The sequence below is a fragment of the Lissotriton vulgaris genome, chromosome 7 (assembly GCF_964263255.1).
Source record: "Lissotriton vulgaris chromosome 7, aLisVul1.2, whole genome shotgun sequence".
NCBI lineage: Eukaryota > Metazoa > Chordata > Amphibia > Caudata > Salamandridae > Lissotriton > Lissotriton vulgaris.
Window position 1 is genome coordinate 1,051,004,877 of NC_141695.1, and position 24,065 is coordinate 1,051,028,941.

At 44.9% G+C, this 24,065-nt stretch overlaps 1 protein-coding gene across 1 annotated transcript in view; it reads left to right on the top strand.

The window, feature by feature from the left end:
- The window catches only part of DDX46 (DEAD-box helicase 46), a 970,300-nt gene that overhangs the window by 171,733 nt on the left and 774,502 nt on the right, over positions 1-24,065 (top strand). The window contains exon 5 of the mRNA XM_086931496.1: positions 23,497-23,662. Coding sequence (XP_086787622.1) covers positions 23,497-23,662 — 166 coding nt within the window. The remainder of the gene's footprint in view (positions 1-23,496; positions 23,663-24,065) is intronic.

Sequence of the window (24,065 nt, forward strand, 5' to 3'; positions counted from 1 at the left end):
AGGAGAACCCCAAGAATTAAAGGGGGTTCGAAACGCGTAGACCCTTTGGTTTGATGTTGTATATCGAACAAATGCTCTGCTTAGACAGATAGGGCTGGTTGTGCATTTCCTAAAGTTTCCCGTGAATTTATTATTGTTTTCCAAGATTCTCTGCACATCCAAGTCTTTATATTGAATCTTTTGCATTGTTTGGTCTTTAGGCCCCTGAGTTCGTTTATATGTTTAAAAAAATTCTTCTTTTGTCTTATTGGGCCATTAGTTTCTGTGTGAGTGTTGATCAGTATGCTTGAGGAAATGTGGTATGAAAGATGAGAGTTTTGACTGAATGAATTCTACATTTTTTGCTTGTACATAGACTTAAAAACTTTTCTCTATATTGGTGGTGCTTATATTTCCTCTACACTTATTTTTAACATTGCCTCATCCTAAGAAACATCCTGTTGGCCCCTGCCCATGTGACGGGTATTCGAAACAATGCACACTGCACTATGTTAATTTGTACGCTATTCTTGAATCTCAGGTTGGTCTATCTTAAACCAATGTTTATAAAATATGGAATCTACAGCGTTGATGAGGCCATGAAATTGATTTATAATGCAAACTCGTCGGATATATGTATTTTTACTGCTGCTTGGAGGGGGGGAGGGGTGGGTTACTGCAGCAGAAACCCACTTTCCTACAACAAATATTTGTTGCTTTCTCACCACCTCATAAAGTAAAGCCTACATCCAAAGTTAAGTGTATTCAAATATCTTATGCCAAAGCCAAAATAACTCTACTTAACCCTCCTAGAGCACGCTCTACTTGGAAGAAAGGAGCATCTATGTCTATCCAAGGTAACATTCCAATAGCTGAAATATGTAAAGCAGCTACATGGTCTATTACACACATTCTGACTAAACATTATCTTGTGGATGTTCTAGCACTCCAACAAGCTTATGTAGGTACACTTTTTCAAACAACTGCAGCACCCACAGGTTAGCCACCTCTTCTGAGGAGGACTTCTTTACAGTGTATGCAAAGCAGGAGTATCTACATCCACACATGCCCCGAATGGAATATGTTACTTAACCTGTAAGCATCTGTTCGTGGCATGCAGTGCTGTAGATTTGCGTGTCAACCTTCCTCCCCGGACTCCTGTAGTCGTTGTGATTTCTTTTCTCTATTTGTGTATTGTTCATCTCTTTACTTACCACTTACTTCTTTACTTCATTCTAACCCACCTGCGGTAAAACAATCTAACAAAGGATCGATGCCCATGCGCATTATTACCAGGAGGAGTCACTTTACCTTGTGACTCGAAAGACTTCTTTGAAGAAAACCAACTTGCACACATCAGGACCCAACACTAGATGGCAGGAGTATACAAAGCATGTGAATCTATAGAACTGCATGCAACGAACAGATGCTTACAGGGTAAGTAACATTCTGTGGTAGGGGATCTCTGTGTATAGTCATAATCTAGTGAACAGTCCGGCTCATGATCGTGGTCCCCGGAGCAATCAAAAATCTCTTAAGGTGTCTAAAAATGCAGTCCTGTACAGACACTTAAGAGAGAATTTAAAGACAGATAATGCAGCCTATATCCACAGGCTACACTGTCCAGTACTTCAACTAGACATTCCACCAAACCCACAAACAGCACAGCTTGCCTAGTTTTCTTCATAGAGAAAAACTTCCCCTTTTACCAACAAAGCCTCTGGGATGATAAAGAGGAAGGGGAGGACAGACAAGCCCCATAGACTGCCATTATGTGGCTCAAAAAGAGATACCGTGCCTTTTAGTAAACTTTCTAGAACTTTCTCAGTATCCCAGAATGCCAAGCAGGTCCCATTTACTTTCAGTTCTTTTTTTTCGGCTCCTGCTAGCAGGACCCTGGAGCATTGAGCTCTCCCTTTTTTGGGTTTATTGTAAGAATTTTACACTTTTAAAGTGTGTGAGTGTTTACACTCGACGTGTTTTGGTGCCCTCTTCCTTTTCTAGTATTCTGAGCACTTCTTTTTTGTCAAAAATGCCAGCATTGTTTGATAAATGCCCGGAAGAAGGCCAAGTCGGACCCACACCCTGTGTGTATCCTGTGCCTTCCTTCTACTCATCTACCTGAGAAGTGAGATTTGCCAGACCTTCTCCTCCAGGACCCTGAGAGTCAGAAAGAAGATCAGGCTCCAAGGACTGGAAGAAAGAAGGCTGCAGAGTCCAGGTGGGTCTGGGCATGCTGGATCTGCTTCCTCTGTCCATGCTGAGGCCTCTGGGGGGCTCCACAGCGTCAAGAAGGCCAAAAAGCGTCGCCGTTCTCCGTCTAAGTCGATGGCATAGACGACGGCGTCGAGAGGCATGACAGCGATCTGCCCCCCGTCTCCCCAGGGCTCTGGGTTGAGGCGACGTCGACGTTCGTCGTCGAGGGGACTGACGAGACCGCCGTCGATGTCGCCACTGAAGACATCATCATCGTCGTCGTCATCTTCGTCGTCGACACTTTGACGTCGTGAGGATTCCAGACGGCATCGACGCTCGCCGTCGAGGCAACACCGCCGTTCGCCCTCGACGTCGACTCTACGTTCGGCGTCGAGAAGGAGATAATCACATTCGACGTCAAGGCGCAGATCATCAGCGTCGAGGCGGCGAAGCCCGTCGTTGAGGCATAGGCCGTCGACGTTGAGACGATGGTCGTCGGCGTTGAGGAGGTGTTCTTAGACGCCGCCGAGGCGTTCTTTGACGCCGAAGAGGCGCTCGGCGCCAAAGAGGAGGAAATCATCCTCCAAGAGGCGTTCTAGAGCCAGGAGTCCTTCCAGATCCTCTGGGGCACTACGGCGACGTCTGTCACCGACAGGGGGCGCTGCCTCTCGATCGCCTACACCAAGGAAGAAGATGAGGGAGTCACCGGGCTCGGTGTACTCTGTGGTGTACTCGCCCCCCAAGCCGAAGTCACCGACTCCACCTCCACTGCCTAAGGAGCCGCCGCCGCGCACTCCTTCGCCGCCTCCTCCTCCTGTTCCTTCACATAGACCGCCACGGGCTCCAAGGTAGGTCTCACTGACCCTCCCAACGCCGCCTAAGGGTGCACCTCGGCCGAGGTCCCCGGTCAGGCCACCACCGCAGGCTCCGCCGCTAGCACCCGCGGAACGCCCAAGGCCTAGAAGACCTAGATGTCTCTCCGGACGTAGAGGCAGGACCAGGAGTCGCCGTCGTTCATCAACGAGATCCAGACGACACCGCCGGAGGGGTCGATCTAGGTACACCACGGATTCGTCCAGCGCAGGGAACTATTCACCAACTCTAGCAGACTCCCCTCAGACAAGGGTATCCCCTGTGGACGGCGTGGTCTCCTTTCAGGAAGTCTTGTTGAGGGGTGCGAGCAAGCTGGGCATCCAACTGACTGTGCCCACGCCTACGACCTCCGTAATATTTGAGACTCTCCACAAGAAGCACCTATCTAGGCCTCTGTTGCCCTTGGTGCCTGGATTAGTGGAACCGGCCATGGAGCTCTTCCTCACTCCGGAGGTGACGGAGGCAGCCCCCTCCAGGCTGCAAAAGAAATACAAAGCTCCTGATGCGGACCCTGCTTTCCTCAGAGTGGACCCAGTTCCGGATTCCGTCATTGTGACGGCGGCGAGGAAGCAACACGCCACCACCCCGTCCTCAAGTTTGCCTCCGGACAAGAAGAGTCGCTGGTTGGACTCAGTGGGCAGGAAGGTATGCGGGACGGCCAATACCTCCATGAAGGCTGCCAGTGCATCTGCGCTGTTGGGGCGCTATGATCGGGCGCTGTGGGAGTCCCTCCAACAGTTCGCCGACCTCTGTAGTGTAGTTCCTATTTTCCCAATAGGCCCTGCACATTGGAACAACATACAGTAGTATAGACGTAGAAGTGCGGTCTTCCAGGTCTCTACTGACTATGCTAAACTTAATTGGGTTTGTTACCAACTAGCTCAGAGGTCACTGGAAACTTTCTTGACTGAATAGGAAGTGATCAGCTTCCCTGGCACAGACAAGAAGGGATTCAGTTTTCCAACAACCGCATAAACATGACAACTTTGCTCCTTAGAATAAGAGTCAATCTCTAGAGTCGTGTGAAACAATAGACAGTTATTTTACTCAGTCAGTTTTGTGCAGATTACTTTCACCAAGGTGCAGAGAATAGAGAGACGGGCGTTCTCAATAAAAGGTATCATTTATTGAACAGTCTTTCTTCTCATGCAAGAGAAATGAATTGCCACAATTGCAAGACTAGTTATTATAAAAAGTGCGTACAGTAAAATGAGGATTGCGAAATAATACTGTAAAAGCATTGATGCGTGCCTGGTGATGCGATCTGTTTCCTTCCAGACCCCTATCACTTGTGTCCTCGCCTATCGGCCCCCGCGCCACACCCCTTCTTTTCTGACCGAGTTTCAAGAACTTCTCGCTACACTAGCAGTCAACAATGCTTCTATGCTTGTTCTTGGCGATTTTAATTTTTGGCCCACTGATCCAGCGGAAGATGCAGGCTCCAGAGATTTTACAGACCTTCTCCTCAGTCTGAATTTTACTTCTCATGTGTCTGTCCCTACCCACATTAAGGGTCACATCTTGGACCAAATTTGGGCACTGAATATTCCGGTCTCCCCCCCCCCCATTGTCACTCCCTGCCTCTGGTCTGACCATTTTTTGATTTCATTTTCTTTAGACTCCCACCGATCCGTGCGCCCCACCCTCCCCAGGAACATCTGGGCCCGTAATTGGAGCAAGGTCGACATTCCTACCCTTTGTCGTTCCCTCCAAGCCTCCTACCCGGTCCTAGAGGAACTATCCCCCTCATCTCAGGTCGCCGCTATTAACGACTGGCTATTCAGGTCCTGCAGTCAAGTGGCCCCCTTGAAACGTGTCGCGGTGAAACGTGCCCATAATGTTAATAAATGGTTCACCGATGAGCTCAAGGGTAAGAAGGTAGTCGCCCGTCAGGCAGAACGCGCCTGAAGGCGCTCTTACTGCCCTATTTTAAAAGCCCACTATAAGTCCATGCTTTAATGCATATAAAAGCGCAATCCTTATAGCTAAGATGAACTATTTCTCTGACAAAATCCTTTCAGCCGGAAATCAGTCCAAAGAAATTTTCTCAACGGTCCATGAGCTGGCTCTGTCAGATAGAGCATCCCTTAAACCTTCCCCTTCTCAAGCCCTCTGTGATGCCCTCAACAACTTCTTTGTTGAGAAAATTGCAGATATCAAAGCTAATATCCCCCCCCCCCCCTCCCTCCTCTCCTCCTGCCCAGGAACCCCCCTCTAATAGGTTTTGCCTAGACCACATCCCCCCGTTGACCAGAGAAATGCTATCCTCCCTGACGGAGCGTGTTAAATCAGGCTCCCCCTCTGACGTCTGCCCTGCTCCCATACTAAGGGAAATTTTCCGGGTCTGCCCTTCCCCTCCTTTGGAATTCTTGAACAATTCCCTCAGAGATGGCGTTGTTCCAGATCTTCATAAGGCAGCCATCATCATCCCTTTGTTGAAAAAACCGGGCGCTGATATCTCCTCCCTCACTAATTACCGCCCCATTTCCCTCCTCCCCTACCTGGGTAAAATCTTGGAGAGCCACGTCGCCTCTGTCCTCAGTTCTTTTGTGGAGGGCAGCGGCTACTTGGCCCCCTGTCAGGCTGGCTTCCGCCCCCGCCACTCAACTGAGAGGGTTGTGGTCTCTGTCTTGGACAGCCTCAGGGAGGGAATGGATAAAGGCAGCCCCCAGGCTTTGGTCCTCCTAGATCTGTCCGCTGCCTTTGACACGGTTGATCATTCCATCTTACTCACCCGTGTCAGGGCAGCGGGCATCAGTGGGCCCCTTCTTGCTTGGCTTACCTCCTTCCTGAGGGACCGCACCCAGGCTGTTCGCCTGGAGGGGTTTTCTGCCTCTCCATGTGGGGTGCAGTGTGGCGTTCCCCAGGGCTCCTCCCTTTCCCCGCTTCTTTTCAACCTTTATATTTTTCCTCTTATTTTTGCTTAACAGCAACTGGAGGTCACTGTATTTAACTATGCAGACGACCTCCAGTTGATCTTTAACTTGTCCCATTCCTCTGAATCCATTCATAATTTTCAGTCCATTATGATTTTCATCAGGGACTGGATGAACTTTAACCACCTGAAACTCAACCCAGACAAAAGTGAGCTGATTTTGACGGGTGGTGCATCCAGTCCCTGGACCCCCATGTTTTGGCCCCCTTCACTTGGCCCCTCTCCTTCTCCCTCTCGTTCCGTCAAAACACTTGGGATCACGTTAAATCAAAACCTCACCTTGCACTCCCAGGTCAGCACGGTGGTATCCTCATGCTTCTTTACCCTCCGTACTATCCGGAAAATCTCCAGATTCTTCTCCCCCTCTGCCCTTAAGCTTATCATGATTGCTATGGTACTTTCGAGGCTGGATTACGGCAACATTCTGTATAATGGTGCCCCAGCTTATGCCCTTCGACGCCTACAGCTGGTTCAGAACCAAGCAGCCCGCCTTATCTATGGCCTCCCCAAGCTCCATCACGCTACCCCGGTATTGAAGAACTTACATTGGCTGCCCATTAGGCAACGGGCCCTCTTCAAACTTGGCTGTACCGCGTTTCAGGCTCGTGCTGGAACGGCCCCAGCCTTTATAAACTCTGCGATCTCCAGCTATACCCCGTTAAGGGAGCTCCGCTCTTCCTCCCAGTCACTGCTATCAGTTCCTCGTTTTAGGAAGAAGAGGATGGGCGGGGCGAAATTTGCTGTCCTTGGCCCCACTTTTTGGAACTCCCTTCCTCCCACCATTAGATCCATTCCGCTCTATTCTGATTTCCGTAAGGCCCTTAAGACTCACCTATTCCTGCAAGCCTTCCCTGCCTAATTCTCTTGTAGTCTCCACTCAGGTTCATATTGTCCTTCAGCGCCAAGAAACCGCAAGGTATATGAGCGCTTTACAAATGTTTTTAAATTCAAAATGGTTTCTTAGCCATACAATGGTGAAAATGAATAAAATATATACATTCATATATACATTAGGCTAACGTACTCAACTGGTGCTTCTAACTACGTTCTACCCCAGTGTACCTGACCTAAGCCTAACACGTGGAAGGGAGTAAGTAGCAGTTTAAGTTAAGTTGGTTTTGCCAAGGTTTGCTTCAAGAATTCTCTCTAAGGGTTTAGTCAACACCATACCTCTGGAATAGAATGTTGGAGGTCTTGTATCTCCTTCCAGGACTTGATATCCCAGTCACTCGCAAGAGTAGGCTGGAAACGCCGGAGCTGGATTTTCTCGGCAGGAGAAAAGACAGCGTCTTACTCAGCGCCTCGAGGAGGAGGAGGGGCAGCGTCTGTGGGCAGCTTGCATTCGCTGGGCTCTGCAAGGGACAGCTGTTCTGCTCCTGTGTTCACCACACCATCGCTATCTTCGATGTCGTTGAGGCAGCGTTTGCTTAAGGCAACGTTGGTAATATTTATACCTGAAAGGTGCCTTGTTTGACGTAAGTTTTTGGACATAAGACGTCAATAAAGATGTCACTAGGAAGTGATCGTCTCTCAGTGCTCATTAGAGTTCTATTAATAATCAAAACATAGCAAGCGGGGCTTTCCCAGGTTGCTGAGTTTTATCTTGTTGAAGAACTCGGAGTGTAATCTAGGAATCTAAGATAGTGGCTTCTGCTATGTCATCTGCTGTAATGAGCTGCAGAGGAAGTGATTCTGAAATGTGGCTCTGATCGTGTGAGGCCAGAGACGAGTTTCTGAAAATCGCTCTTGATCGTTTATGCCAATATAGGGGTATGAATGGATTATAGCCGTATAGGGGCATAAGGTCATAGTATTGATCGGGGTCCTAGATTAGAACACAACATCCACTCCACGAATTTATGTCCATCAAATTACTAAAAACTAGAGCAATAAGATGCATGTGTAACATTGCCCATCCCAAAATACATATTTGCATTTGAAATGGCGCATTTTGAAATTACATGAAAATATTGGTACTGTACGTCTTTAAGCATAGAAATCATTCCAAAATGATAGCATATGTAATCAGTTGAACGATTTTGCGAAAAAATTACACATGAAATATCTCTTAATACAGAAAAGAAGGGCGAGATAATTTCATCACATATAAATGCATTTTGCTGTAAAATGTGCTAGAGGCTGATGTAAAGTTATTCTGTCTCTAGATCTCCTCAAAAATAAAAGTTCTGTTCTTTATGAATAGGTCTACTTTAAGCAAAGAATTTCGTGCCAGACAAAAGGTAAATATTTGGAAAAAAGTTCAATCCAAAAAAAAGATTTCATGGTGAACGGGGGAATAGTCTTCCAACGATTTTCAGTAGTTTTGTTGATCAAAACTGAAGGCCGAATTCAGAGTTCATGGGAACGCTGTGTGTCGGAATGCTTTTCAAAAGTTATTGTTTCTGTTCAGGGGAGAACATCATATCAAACAGGCTCTCAAAAAATTGGTCTACAAAATCAGGTGACAGTTCGACCAAGTTTGATAATGCTGTAACTTGGCAGGTGTGAGAATGATTGCTATCATCAAAGTCTGGATCAGCAATGCTCACAGAAGGTCGTACCTGGGTGATGTTGCTTTTGTTTCTCGCTCCACTGTTACCACCTAGTCGTAGCACAGGAGTCTCAACGAATGCCATCATCAGGATTGGTAGCCGCTGGGGACAACACAATGCGTGAGCCGTTACAGGACTTAGCAAAGTATCGATAAGCATTGGTACTGCTGATGGAAGTGCAAGACGGGTGTCCAACACACACTCTTCTCCGCATAGCATACATCGAAGCACAGGTCAGATGCAGGTCTGCCATATAGGTCTGAATGAAAGGAACCAGGTCATGTTTAGATCTCTCAGCCTGGCCAATCCAAGGACTCTAGTTATCCTGTCCCGGTAGCGTATTGCTAGGATCGTTTCTTCCATTCCTGCCGGAGTCATGTCTGTTTTTTGGCTTGCCATATCGAGCAGGAGGGTCAAAAATAAAATGCCTGCTACAAGTCCCAAAAGTAGGGGTATGCCGCCAAAGACTGAATGGGCAAAATTGGGAATGATTCCCAGAATTGCTTTGAATGGTGTTAATAGACCCGTAAAAATCGTGTTAAATACGCCTGGGATGCCTATGGCACTAGACATGTTAAGAATTTGGCTAAGCATTTCTGTGAAATGCACGGGGCAATTTGTTGATAAAAGGTCATGTATCTCCGTAGCCGTCCTTGCAACTAGGAGATCATACGTCTCTTTTGATGACGTGATGGGCACTGTTGTCTGTAAAAGCACCGACTTCATTCTGCTTAAAGTATCAATTCGTATAGAAGAGACATTCAGACGAGGCCATAAGGGAGTCTCGGAATCTCCAGGGCCGTTTGGAAACCATGCTTGCATACAGCAAGTGACCATGGAGGTTACGTGTACGAGATATGCCTTCCCTGGCAAAAGGCCACAACAGCTGTGATCCGTTATTAGAATGTAACTCCCATCCGAGAGCTGCCTAAAGAAAGGCTCTATCTGCGTTGCAGGTGTGACATGTTGGTGGCATGAAAGGTTGTTTGAATTTCCTTCACAGGCCCCGTGTAAATTAATACCCTGGCACAAAAGTATACCGCTTAGTGAATGTTTGCAATTTTTACCACTAAGAAATACATTTTTGTTGCTGTTACTATAGCATGCGTGTGTATATGGTAATTTCCATGCTGACTTAATGTACCCTTTACCCAAACGTTCATACTGGCCAGTTGGTATGTATTCAAGGCAATTTTTAAATCGGAAAGTCGTTATCGGAATTGTGATAATTCTGTGTATTATCCATTCAATGACAGGACTTTCTGACATTGTCAATGGTAATCTCTCAAGTTTTTCGATGCTCAGGATTGTATAGTCTGCTCCTTTCTGTGCCAAGCTGATTTGTTTATCAGTAAGGTTAAAGATGGAAAACAATGACGTTGTGTTGAATAAACGCCAAGGCACATAGCCTGAACGAAGATTTTGCAGCGTCCTGCCTAACTGTACAATAGAACGCAATTGTGACTGGCCATGCTGTAACATTAGCAAGTCTTTGTCTATTATATCTATGGCAGATGATACAATACTGTCCAGTGAATATATTCTGGAGGACAGTCATTAACCCATTGTCCACTACAGAAAGTGATTTTTCCAAATGAATACGATCAATTTCTCGTATTTTTTCTGCTGTTTCAATTTGTGTGACTTTGCAAGCCTCATTGTAAGCCGCATATATACTGGTTGCTATGAAACGTTTTTGACGCTGTTTGCGTGGTCCCAGAATGAAATCGCGCAAATCAGCACCATCTTTAAGTAAAGATAAGTGTTGCTTAATTTCTGCCAGTGTGGATGATTCTAGCAATTCAAGGCACAGCTTCCCTACACTGTATGTTGTTACTATCCCTGGATGTTGTCTCTGGGAGTATCTAGGGTCTTGTCTGGTCATTGCTAACCCCTGTGTTTTATTCAGAATCTATCTTGACAGTTATTTGTGTCAGTAGGCCAGATTAACCACTTTTTCCAGTCAGGATGTGTTCTGTTTGGATGTAAAATTTTAGCTACGTCTATTTCAATATCTGTGGTTGCATTATCGGGTATTGGCTTTGGAATAGACGGTTTGTTAAGGTCTTTAATCTTAGCTAGGCCAAGACAAGTTGTTTGATGAATTGTGTCATTTAAGAACATTATTTGCTCTGGGATTATGCAGGCTCGAAATAATGCTTCTATGCCTTGTACTTGCCAATCTTTTGTACCCCAGATGGTTTTTGTTTCAATATTATTTCTCCAAAAATCAAAACCAAATGTCATCATTTTTTCATAAAATGCTTCTGAATATATCAATTTAGTATTTGTCAACATTGTTTTCGTCCCTGTTTTATCCAACAGTTTATAAAAAAACGTTTCTGCATCACTTGTGTTAAACCCTGAGAAGTACTTGAATTTCTCATAGAATGTTTTAGAACTGCTTTTAGGTGGAGTAGCACAATGTTCCCATTGGTTATATTTAAAAACATTTCTAGGTTGTGCAGATTTATGTAAGTAATGATCTCCATAATGTGAGAAGCAATACATCTATTCATAACTAGACAAACCTTGTAAATCATGTTCTGTAAATCTTGCTGACATCACTAAATCTGACATATTATTTATACTTTCAAAATCCCAATCATCAGAAAATGTACTAGGTTTTACAAAGTCACTTAATGAAACCTTGAACTGGTGAGGATACTTCAGGATTTCGACCGGACCATATACTTCATAGTCAGTTTTGTCCCATACTACCCCTCCGGGTATTGGAATGGCTGTGACATTTACTGTTGATAGTTCTCTTTTCGTCATGTGGGATGATTTGTGTGGTTTCAGGACTAAGTTGATGTTCTGACTTGCTGTGTCCATTGAACTGCATTTTCCCTCAATGAATTTTCCCAAACAAAGTACCATGATGAGCCAAAGCAGGAGGAAAAATATACCTAGACCAAACCAAAACTCTAACCATGGAGAAATAAGGTACATTTCCTTGAGTTGATGAAAGAGTTCTGTTGCTTTTTCTTTAAAAGTCTTTGTTTCAGGCGTTACTTCAGGGTTTGGTTTGATCCTCAGAAAAGTTATCGAAATTGATGAAGTAGCCAGAGGCAGTTCTGTCAATTGTTGGAATTGTTTCTCAATTTGTCTTTCGGTAGCACGTTCTGATGCCACATCATCGTAGACTGGTGTTTCATGACGAACTGTTTCAATCTGTGTTTCAAGAGGCATGAGTTCCATGACATTATTGCATAGTCCCTCTGTGTGCACTGCAGGTTTATCAAATGTGATTAGTCTTTCAGTTTGAACCTCTTGGATTGTTGCAAATTTGGGTATTCTGTTGTTTCTCGGGAGTCCACTGGGCCTACTGTTGATTATAGGCCACATGCTTGTGGTTTTACCAGGTCGATTGATACAACTCTGTTCTCCTTTTTACCAGCAAGAGGCGGTAGTACTACTGATCTTGTTCCGTTGATTGCCAAGACTGGTACTGCTTTTCTGTAATAAGGCCCAAATTCCTTCTTCACCGCTATTCTTTCTCTGACTAGATCCCCAATCTTTGGAATCCAAGCCGGTCTTGCTGGGGTTGGTGGTGCCTCGTCAGTGGTAGCTGGCTGCTGCTTTAACTTTATGCTGCTTAAGGATTTTCTTGTTTCATTCAAGTCCTGTAAAACAGCCAAACGATCTTTAATGTCAAAGTCTTTTTTCTTATCTTCTACCACTGATACCTGACTATCTAAGTCCTGAATGTGCATTCTAGTTCCGAACAATAGTTCGTATGGGCTGAAACCTTTTAGAGAATTTCTTGGCAAATTGTTAAGACTTAACTGGACACTTATTAAATGTTTGACCCACCCATCACCCGAACCTAATACCTTCGCTGTTATAGATTGCTTTATGTCCCGGTTTTTTCTTTCTACCACACTGTTCCCTTCGGGGTGTGACGGACAAATACACCGCAACCCAACGCCCATGCTGGCCATGGCCTCCTTATAAGCTCGAGAGCTGAAAGCAGGACCTTGGTCAAAATGGAACATGGCAATTGTGTATGTGCCGATAAAGACTCGCAGATCTTTTATAACCGTTTTGGCGTCAGCCGAGCGCTGGGGTCACATTTTTTAAGTGAATGTAGTCTTAAATGATTAATAGGACGCTGGATGGCATGTAGACAGCATTATGCCTACCATGGTATTAATGCGCTTGACTCATTGCTGCGATCTCTATCGCAGTCCGGGCAGTTCTTTACATATTTATAGTGGTGCAGGCTCATTCCTGGCCACTAGTACACTGATTGTAATTCAGTCAGAGAGTCCTTCATCTGATTGTGCCTTGGACCTTCACCCATGTGTGCGTCTGCTATTAATAACTTTCCCCGGTTCGTGTTTGGAATTACCCTATCCCCCACTCCAGGGATTCGAGCAAAAGGAACGGAGTTTGCATCAATTACGTATGCATAATTGAGTGGATAGTTCACGGGTAGTGCTGCACAGTCGCCTTTTGAGGACGTTTTTACTGCCAGCATGGTTTCCCCGTCTATGTATTTTTCTGAACGCTTTTTTGTGGCTACGGAAGCCGGTTTAGTTGCTTCCGCTGTGGCTGTATTAGCCAATGAATTCCCTGCAACGTGAACGCCATCACGTTGATGACTCAGAGTGTGTATCACGTGAGTCTTTTGTAGTTCTTTCTCTAAAAGAACTACCTGTTTCCAAAGCAATTTATGCTTGATTGTGGCACCTGTGTCATCTTTGTAATCATTTTGAACCCAGCTCTGTAATTTGTTGTTGTAAGAGTTGACGCAAAAATGCGAATCGCACACGATTAGTGTCGGGAATTCACGTTCTGCATTTTCAAGCGCCATCTTTAAAGATCTGATTTCAGCTCTCTGAGCCGAACAGTTTCTTACTGATTCAGTTTTTGTTATTTTCGGTCTGAATTTACCGCACAGCCAGCGACCTTCAACAATCGCGCAGGATGCATCGTAGGATTTGTTTTCTACGTTGTAGTGCTGTGCAAATCTGTCTGTGTAGATTATACAGGCGTACTGTGGGAGAGGCAGAAGTTCGATTGGCAGAGGATATTCTTGTTCATATTTTAAATCATTCAGCTTTTCAAATTGCAGAGCAAAATAGTATTTCACATCGTCCGCAGCGAGAATTAACCCACTGTCGTGTGCTAGTTCTCGTTAATTAGCTATTGCAGTTAGTACTGCTTTCACAGTATTTTCTGTGAGACTGAATGTTTTTTCTGCTTGTGTGTACAAGTGAGATTTAATAGAAATCGGTACCTTTTCTCCCTCATTAGAGGTCAGGTACGTGAATCCGTATCTTCCTGGGATGACTCGGATTACAAGGTTGCGTGTGTTATCACCTGTTTCTAATTTAGTTTTTGCTAACATGTCTGTTTGCAGTGATCTCAAAATTTCTGTGTGTTTTTGAGTCCAGTTGATTTGTTTAAAATCAGGTTTAATTAGTTCGTAGAGAGGTTTAACCCTCTCCACATAATTTAGAATGTAAGTTCTTCCGAAATTGAGGAAGCCTAGAATCGATTGTAAGTTGTTCAGCGTTTTCGGTGCTTGGAGTACAGCGCACTTCTCTAAGAAGTTGTCCGCTAGGTTTTTTCCTTCACTTGATAATTCGTATCCTAAAAATAAGACTGTCAGATGGGCAATTCGAGACTTTTTAAAGTTGAATTTGTAACCCTCTGCTGCGAACCCAAGTATTATGGTGTTCACTCTTTTCAAGTGAGTATCCAAGTCATCATCTGGTAGATAGATGTCATCGACATAAGATAATGCCTCATCATCATATATTTGTAGTAACTCTGTTACTCTGGCTGAGAATAGAGCTGGGCAGTTCTTGAATCCCTGTGGGAGCCTACAGAAATTTTTCTGAGACCCCATTACTGAGAAAGCGGTCAAATATCTGCTTTCTGGTGCAATATTTTGACAAAATAAACCATTAGATATGTCTGTCGTTTTTATATTTTTTCCGAACTATGTTATTCATTAGTGCAGCACTATGCGAATTCTGTACTGCAAATGTTTTGCAACATGAGTTAAGGTGTCTGTAGTCCAAAACTAGACAATATGAATTGTCTGGTTTGGAGACAGGAAACAAAGGATTGTTCATTTGAGGGGTGCATGTTTCAATCTCCCCCTGATATTCAAGTTGATCTAAAATCTCCCTGACTTGTTTTTTAGCTTCTTGCTTAATGGGATACTGCCTTTGTGCAGTAGGTTGACTTTTTAATTGGATTTTGTGAGGAGTCCTCATCCCATCCTACATGATTTTTATATAATGCAGGTGCCTGGGCCACTGCCCATTTCCTTGCATAAGTATATTTCTTGTGAATCGGAATGTGATTCGAGAAGGCAGGCATAATCATTTCTTCGCCACGAGGACACTCCCTGACAAACTCTGGGGGCCAGTCTTTCTCAGCTAACAGAATGTCATAGCCTTTTGAGAGGTTATCCCATAATAGACCCCTTATTTTCCTAGTCTTATCTCCCTCTATACGCAGTGTTATTTCGTATATCTTATGAGGTTCGCGAATTCTGGTGTCGGCAGTTTCTACTTGAATGTATTCATTCGTGTCCACTGTCTCCAGATGACTCATCAGGATCTTGCAAGCTATGCTGATTTCTGCTGCACTGTCTAACATTGTCTAAGCCCACTCCCCGTTTTTCAACTGTGTCCTCAGTATTCTCGGCATGTTCGATTACTCTAATACTGGCTACCTTCTTTCTTAGAAATTGTAACTTTTTACTTTGAGCAGGTTCCTTGTCTTTGGACTTGGTGTGCTCTCCTGGGTCTGACCGTCCTCTTCTTTCCGATTTCTGCGAAAAAGATCGAGAGGGACGTGTATCAATACTTTGATATCTATCAGGCTTCTTCAAATTATCCCTATTTCTAAGGTTATATCTTTTCTCAGAGGGCTCCCTCTGGGGAGACTGGTGTTCTCGAGTCTGAGTTCTTTCCCTCTGTCGAGGAGACCTTCCTCTGGACTGGAAAACTTTTTCCTTGGGAGTGGATTGTTTATTTCCATCCCAGCTCTTTAGGAGTATTTTGATTATTTTTATTAAATCATTTTTCAGGATTTTCGAGCAGTTGGGGCTTTACTGGTTTCCCACCCAAGCTGTCTCTACCTAGTTATTCATAACATTTTTCTATAATTCTGGCAAGCTCAATTGGTTGATCTGTTACATCTGTTTCCTTCAACTTCTGGCGGATCGCCACAGATGCTGCTTCCCCTTTTATATTGGCTAGTAATATAGCCGAGACCTGCTTGAAGTCTTTCAGTAATTTCATACCAAGAGTTAAAGCAGGTTCTGGACCGTATTCATTCTGAATCTGTTTTAGCACATCTGGTATTACCGCCATAGACGGAACACCATGTGTTTTTGTGTAAATGGAAGAAAAGACTGTACCCCAAGTGTCACAGTCCTCCACGTGTGGTGCGACCCCCCATAGGAAGGCAGATGGTCCGAATTCTGTGTTTCTCAATAGGGGTAGTATTCGGAAATACTGCCTCTATTTGAGTAATTTTCTGCGCTAACCAGAAAGGAATTTGTTCCCCTTTTATGGGTGTTTTACCAAGACATGATTGTATGTTCTGTGGTGTAATTTTATTTGTGTTCCCCTGATGAGGGGTCAGCTGTGGGACATTAACAGCTGTTTGGACTGTTGCAGTCCGCATTACATATTGGACTAGCTGTCTATGTATTTTGATTAAGGTTTTTAGCTGTGCTAAAAGTTCTTCTTAAGACATTTTTGCAATGTCCGGATGTGGTGTGTAGCTGGCTAGAACTGGCCACGTTGCTCCTGGTTTACCTAGTGGACCGAGCCTGGTAATATGATCATTGTGTTTTAGGGCGCCTTTAAACCGGAGCAGGTGCTCTTAGTATTTTAATGGGATTTCAATCTCCTCTAAAGGAGCGTAGTCCTCCGGTGGATCCCCTACTATGTAGTAGTGGAACTCGTGTGTTGCGGTGTTTGCCGCTGGAAATTTTATCCAAGAATAGAATACCTGTCTGATGATATTCGTGAGCCTCTATCACGAAGACGACTGTGCCACCCTGTGTGGTCAGTCCATTTTCCATAAGTTTTGACGTTATAGTTTTTCTTATGTTGACCGGGATGATTTTTGCACCCGGTTCAGTAATCCCTGTACCATCGGGATTCTGCTGAGTCGCATTTACTGCGGCATCATCGTCTGACATTTTATAAATGCAGGTTTTGCAGAGTAGGTTTCCAAGGAAACAAAGATTAGGTGCACAATATTTTGGAACACTGTATCCTTCCAACGTTGAATAAACCAGAGCTTTACATAGGAATCTCTTCCTACTAAGTTCGGGCGGATTTTAGCCTTTCACCCACTCCAGACGTCTATTGGAGTATTTACGGGAGAAAGGGTCTGTGTGAAAAATGCTTGACTGAATTACTCTAACGTCTTGCGTTAGTTTTATCGCCTTACCAAACGTTGGGCGCCATGTAGTGTAGTTCCTATTTTCCCAATAGGCCCTGCGCATTGGAATAACAAACAGTAGTATAGACGTAGAAGTGCGGTCTTCCAGGTCTCTACTGACTATGCTAAACTTAATTGGGTTTGTTACCAACTAGCTCAGAGGTCACTGGAAACTTTCTTGACTGAATAGGAAGTGATCAGCTTCCCTGGCACAGACAAGAAGGGATTCAGTTTTCCAACAACCGCATAAACATGACAACTTTGCTCCTTAGAATAAGAGTCAATCTCTAGAGTCGTGTGAAACAATAGACAGTTATTTTACTCAGTCAGTTTTGTGCAGATTACTTTCACCAAGGTGCAGAGAATAGAGAGACGGGCGTTCTCAATAAAAGGTATCATTTATTGAACAGTCTTTCTTCTCATGCAAGAGAAATGAATTGCCACAATTGCAAGACTAGTTATTATAAAAAGTGCGTACAGTAAAATGAGGATTGCGAAATAATACTGTAAAAGCATTGATATGGTTTCTTAGCCATACAATGGTTAAAAAGAATAAAATATATACATTCATATATACATTAGGCTAACGTACTCAACTGGTGCTTCTAACTACGCCTACCCCAGTGTACCTGACCTAAGCCTAACACGTGGAAGGGAGTAAGTAGCAGTTTAAGTTAAGCTGGTTTTGCCAAGGTTTGCTTCAAGAATTCTCTCTAAGGGTTTAGTCAACACCATACCTCTGGAATAGAATGTTGGAGCTCTTGTATCTCCTTCCAGGACTCGATATCCCAGTCACTCGCAAGAGTAGGCTGGAAACGCCGGAGCTGGATTTTCTCGGCAGGAGAAAAGACAGCGTCGCTCTCAGCGCGTCGAGGAGGAGGAGGGGCAGCTTGCATTCGCTGGGCTCTGCAAGGGACAGCTGTTCTGCTCCTGTGTTCACCACACCATCGCTATCGTCGATGTCGTTGAGGCAGCGTTTGCTTAAGGCAACGTTGGTAATATTTATACCTGAAAGGTGCCTTGTTTGACGTAAGTTTTTGGACATAAGACGTCAATAAAGATGTCACTAAGAAGTGATCGTCTCTCAGTGCTCATTAGAGTTCTATTACTAATCAAAACATAGCAAGCGGGGCTTTCCCAGGTTGCTGAGTTTTATCTTGTTGAAGAACTCGGAGTGTAATCTAGGAATCTAAGATAGTGGCTTCTGCTATGTCATCTGCTGTAATGAACTGCAGAGGAAGTGATTCTGAAATGTGGCTCTGATCGTGTGAGGCCAGAGACGAGTTTCTGAAAATCGCTCTTGATCGTTTATGCCAATATAGGGGTATGAATGGATTATAGCCGTATAGGGGCATAAGGTCATAGTATTGATCGGGGTCCTAGATTAGAACACAACACCTCCTCCCCCGGGAGAAGAAAGAGGATTTTATGGAAATCCTAAATGAGGGATTGCTGGTGTCGAACTAGCTGATCAGCGCAGCTGCAGACTCTTCGCTCTTGGCAGCCCACGGGTACTGCCATGGAGTTAATCAGAGGCGCCACGCTTGGCTCAGATTGACATCACTTAAGCCTGAAGCCTAGCAGAGGGTGGCCGACCTGCCCTTCTCGGGCGAGACCATATTCGGGAAACACGCCGACGATGAGATGGCCCGCATGAAGGCGGAGTCTGAGACTCTGACGGCTGTGGGCTTGGAGAAGCCCAAGGACCAGAAGAAGAACTACCGCCCGATCCAGAGACGGTACGGGGCGCAGGGCAGAGGGCGAGGTCAACAGTCTGGACAGCAACAGCAACAGCAGCAGTTCCAGAGGAAGCCCTTTCAGAAACGTCAGAGGGGCAGGGGTGGTCAGCAGTCTACCAACGTGACCAGTCGGGTCTAGGCCCTGAGCGATTACTTCCCAGCCATCCGTTACCCACTCCGGTGCGGGGAAGCGTTCAATATTTTCTGGCAGAGTGGAGAAAAATTACTCAGTACAAGTGGGTGCTGAATATTGTTTGCAATGGATACGGTCTTCGGTTCACCAGCCCGCCTCCAGCAATTCCACCGGTTTGCTCGCAGTTTCAGCTGCGCGAGCTCCAGGCGGAGGCCGATACCCTGTTAAGGAAAAGGGCGATAGAAGACGTCCCTCTGTCTCAAAGGGGAAAAGGTCTGTACTCCCGATTCTTTCTGGTCTGAAAAAAGGAAAAGAACGAGTTGAGGCCTATTCTGGATTTGCGGCAAGCAAACAAGTGGATTCGCAGAGAAAAATTTTGCATGCTGTCTTTGCACCAGATTTACCCTCAACTGCAAAGGGTAGACTGGCTGTGCGAGATAGACCTACAGGATGCATACTTCCATGTGCCCATTGCACAGAAACACCGGAAGTTCCTGCGATTCCAAGTCTGCACCTATCACTATCAATACACAGTGTTACCGCTCGGGCTGAAGTCTGCTCCCAGGACCTTTTCCAAATGCATGGCAGTGGTAGCGGCACACCTGAGAAAGAACAAGGTGTTTGTCCACCCGTACCTGGACGATTGGTTCATCAAGGCATCCTCCTTCTCGGAAGCTCAAGCGCACTTCCAGAAGACGTCCGTTCTCTTGAACAAACTTGGGTTGCACATCAACATGTCCAAGTCCGTCCCGACTCCGGTCCAATGCCTACAGTACTTGGGAGCCTCCATCAATACGCTGTCAGCAAGCGTGTTCCTTCGGAGGAAAGACGTTTATCACTCCTTCGGAAGGCTCAGGCTCTTATGACCGCTCCATCTACGACAGTGAGGACGGTGTCTTCTCTACTGGGGTCGATGGCCTCTTGTATCTTCCTCACGCCACACGCATGGCTACACATGAGACTGCTGCAGGAGTGTCTGGAGGATCAGTGGGACTGGAGGAGAGTAAACTGGGACGACCAGATACGACTGTCTCTGCATGCTCTACAGTCTCTGAAATGGTGGTGTTCAGCGGAGAATCTCCTCAAGGGGGTTCCCTTCCACAAGGACATTCCCACTCAGACTATCGTGACGGATGCTTCTCTCCACGGCTGGGGTGCGCATTCCGGGGAGTTACAGATACAGGGAACGTGGTCCCAGATGGAGTCCACGTATCACATCAATTTTCTGGAACTCAGAGCTGTTCACTTGGCACTGAAGGCCTTTCATCCTTCCTTCTGGACCAACTCTCTGCTTGTACAGACTGACAATACGACCACGATGTATTACCTCAACAAGCAGGGGTGCTCGAGATCGCGCACCCTGTCACAGGAGACGCAGGCGATCTGGCACTGGCTTCTTGCCAGAGGACTGACGATAAAGGCTACTCATCTACCAGGTGTGCAGAATGTTCAGGCAGACGCACTGAGCAGACTGATCCAGGAAAACCACAAATGGGTCATCATCGACGATGTACTCTGAGACGTTTTCGCCAGGTGGGGCACTCCAGACATGGATCTGTTCGCCACCGCCGAAAACCGCAAATGCCGAGACTTCGCATCCAGGTACTACCAGCAGGAAACGCTGGGGAATGCATTATGGATCGACTGGTCGAACAGCTTTCTATACGCTTTTCCACCCATTCCCCTGATTCCGGCAGTGCTCATCAAGCTGGCCCAGTCTAGGGCGCGCATGATACTGATTGCCCCGAAATGGCCCAGGCAGTGGTGGTTCACGGACCTGACTCCCCTTCCTCACATTCTGCTGCCGTGCCGGCAGGACCTGCTCACGAAGTTCGGGGGGCAGATGGTGCACCCCAACCTCTCGTCTTTGAGTTTGGCGGCATGGATCCTGAGAGAGTGCAATATGGCCATTTGAATCTCCCTGCAGAGTGTATGGACATACTGAAGGAAGCCAAGAGACCTTCCACTAGGACTTCTTATGCGTACAAGTGGAAGAGATTTTGCATATGGTGCAAGTCCAAGAACTATGATCCAACGACATGTAAGGAAGCTGTCATCCTTCCGTACCTTTTACATTTGGCGCAGTCTAGCCTTAATGTTCATTCCATCAAGGTTCATCTTGCTGCGCTGACTGCCTACAGGAAATGCCCTTCACAGACCTTCTTCCAGATCCCTGTGATCAAAGATTTTTTGGAAGGCTTGAAGAAAGTTTCCTCCCGTTCGACTTCCCTCGCCTTCATGGGAATTGAATGTGGTGCTGTCCAGATTGACGAAGGTACCTTTTGAACCTATTCATAAGGCTTTGTTGCAGCACCTGTCCTGGAAGGCGGCATTCCTCGTGGCCATTACATCGGCCCGCAGGGTGAGTGAAATTCAGGCGTTGTGTTGCCAAGAACCTTCTACTGTATTTCATGCTGCTAAAGTTGTTATGCGTACTCACCCTAAATTTCTTCCTAAGGTTATTTCTGATTTCCATGTTAACCAGACCATAACTTTACCTACGTTTTTTCAGAATCCTTCCTCTCCAGCGGAAAGGTCTCTACATTCCCTGGATGTCAGGAGGGTGTTGAAATTTTATCTGGATAAAATCAAGGATATTCGTAGGTCAGACCAATTGTTAATCAATTATGGGTCAGGACAGGTCTTGCTACCTCAAAACAGTCCATTTTGAGGTGGATCGTGTCCTGTATACAGTTGTGTTATCAAAAGGCTAATAAGACCTTAGGGGGTAAACCTAAGGCTCATTACACCAGGGGCAAAGCTGCCGCGACTGCTTTGTTATGGAATGTTCCCATTGCAGAAATCTGCAGGACGGCCCCTTGGAAGTCGGTCCATACCTTTGCTAAGCATTACTGTCTGGACTCTGATTCCAGGGCAGACGCTCAGGTTGGGCAGGCTTCGCTGCGAAATCTGTTCGCACAGTAGTGGTGTTGTACTTCTTTTTCTCCACCGCCGCTTTGGTGTGGGGATGGGCTTGCAATTCTATTCACTAGATTATGACTATACACAGATCCCCTACTACAGCAGGAGTAGTTTCTGTCCTGTAACTCCAGTTGTGTAGTAGGGGTATCTCTGTTATAGTCATAAGCGCCCGCCCTCCTCCCCGGTGGAGTAAGATGTTCATGTTCGGAATGCTATAGGTCTAGTGTTATACGCCTTCAAAAAGAACTGAAAGTAAATGGGACATGCTGGGCATTCTGGGATACTGAGAAAGTTCTAGAAAGTTTTCTTAAAGGCACGGTATCCCTTTTTGAGCCACATAATGGCAGCCTATGGGGCTTGTCTGTCCTTCCCTTCCTCTCTATCATTCCAGAGGCTCATGTTGGTAAAAGTGGAAGTTTTTCTCTATGAAGAAAACTAGGCAAGCTGTGCTGTTTGTGGTTTTGGTGGAATGTCTAGTTGAAGTACTGGACAGTGTAGCCTGTGGATATAGGCTGCATTATCTGTCTTTAAATTCTCTCTTAAGTGTCTGTACAGGACTGCATTTTTAGACATCTTAAGAGATTATTTTTGATTGCTCCGGGGTCCACGCTCATGAGCGGGACTATTCACTAGATTAGGACTATACACAGAGATCCCCTACTAAAGAATTTTTCTTACCCTGTAAGCATCTGTTTGTTGCATGCAGTTCTATAGATTCACATGCTTTGTATACTCCTGCCATCTAGTGTTGGGTCCTGATTTGTGCAAGTTGGTTTCCTTCGAAGAAGTCTTTCGAGTCACAAGGTAAAGTGACTCCTCCTCCTGGTAATAATGCGCATGGGCATCGATCCTTTGTTAGATTGTTTTACCACAGGTGGGTTAGAATGAAGTAAAGAAGTGGTAAGTAAAGAGATGAACAATACAAAATAGAGAAAAGAAATCACAACGACCACAGGTGTCTGGGTAGGAAGGTGGACACGCAAATCTACAGCACTACATGCCACGAACAGATGCTTACAGGTTAAGTAACATATTCCATTCGGGGCATGTGTGGATGTAGATACGCCTGCTTTGAATAGACTGTAAAGCAGTCCTCCTCAGAAGAGGTGGCTAACCTGTGGGTGCTGTCTGTGGATATAGGCTGCATTATCTGTCTTTAAATTCTCTCTTAAGTGTCTGTGCACGACTGCATTTTTAGACACCTTGGGGACTATTCACTAGATTATGACTATAACAGAGATATCCCTACTACAGAACTGGAGTTACAGGACAGAAACTACTCCTATTCCTTTTTACAAATAACAGCCAAACTATTGAAAAGATGTAAGCCAATTTGGAAAAGTTTGCAGTTGAGTGTGACCCTTTTCTGTGCACAGTATATTTTGTGGCATTTTGTAGAGCTGTTTTTGGACTAGTTCTGAGCACATAAAAAATGTTGGGAAATTTTGTGTACATTCTTCATTTTTGGTACCCTTGTCCCGTATAGCTATTGAACTCTCTGAGCAATTTGCATATATATTTTAGGTATGGAACAAATGTTAATATGGTCTAAAACTTTTTATGCCTATTCTCTATGACCTTACATGCTTTTATGAAGAGATTATCCAGTCACTGGCTATTTCATCATCGTATTTTTAAGGCTACTGCACAAATTTAAACAGTGCTCGCTCTGAAATCATGACTTCTGTAATTATATATGATTTACTAAAAAAATAAAATCTTTCAATCTTGTTTCAATTGCAGAATTTTGATCAAAACAAACTCGAGGAGGAAATGAGAAAACGGAAGGAGAGGGTAGAAAAATGGCGAGAAGACCAGCGAAAGAGGGCTATTGATAATATAGGAGAACTGAAAAAAGAAATTGAAGAGATGAAACAGGGAAAGAAATGGAGTTTAGAAGATGATGATGGTAGCATAATTCTTCTTGCAGTTTTACAGTTGTTCAGTGTCCATTTACCATTCATTTAACAAAATGCTGTCATCTATGCAGCTTTAGCAGCTGTTACTGAAACTTTGATAAATATATTTGTGTTCATCAAATGCCTCTCTAAGCCATACCAAATTATATTATGCTTACATTAGTGTTTGAAAAAAAATTGTATTACAATGTATGCCACTGGTGATTGTGGCAACAGGGACCTCATTGTGTGACATAGTTGATTGAAGTAAGCAGGATACCATGTGATTAAAGGTAAAATATGGAACATTCTGTGGCATTTTTAGCTAGCTAGATTGATCTTCCAACACTCTTAGGTGCAAAATGATTTTCTGTGCTAGAGAAAATGGATAATTTACTCGATGCATACAGTAGA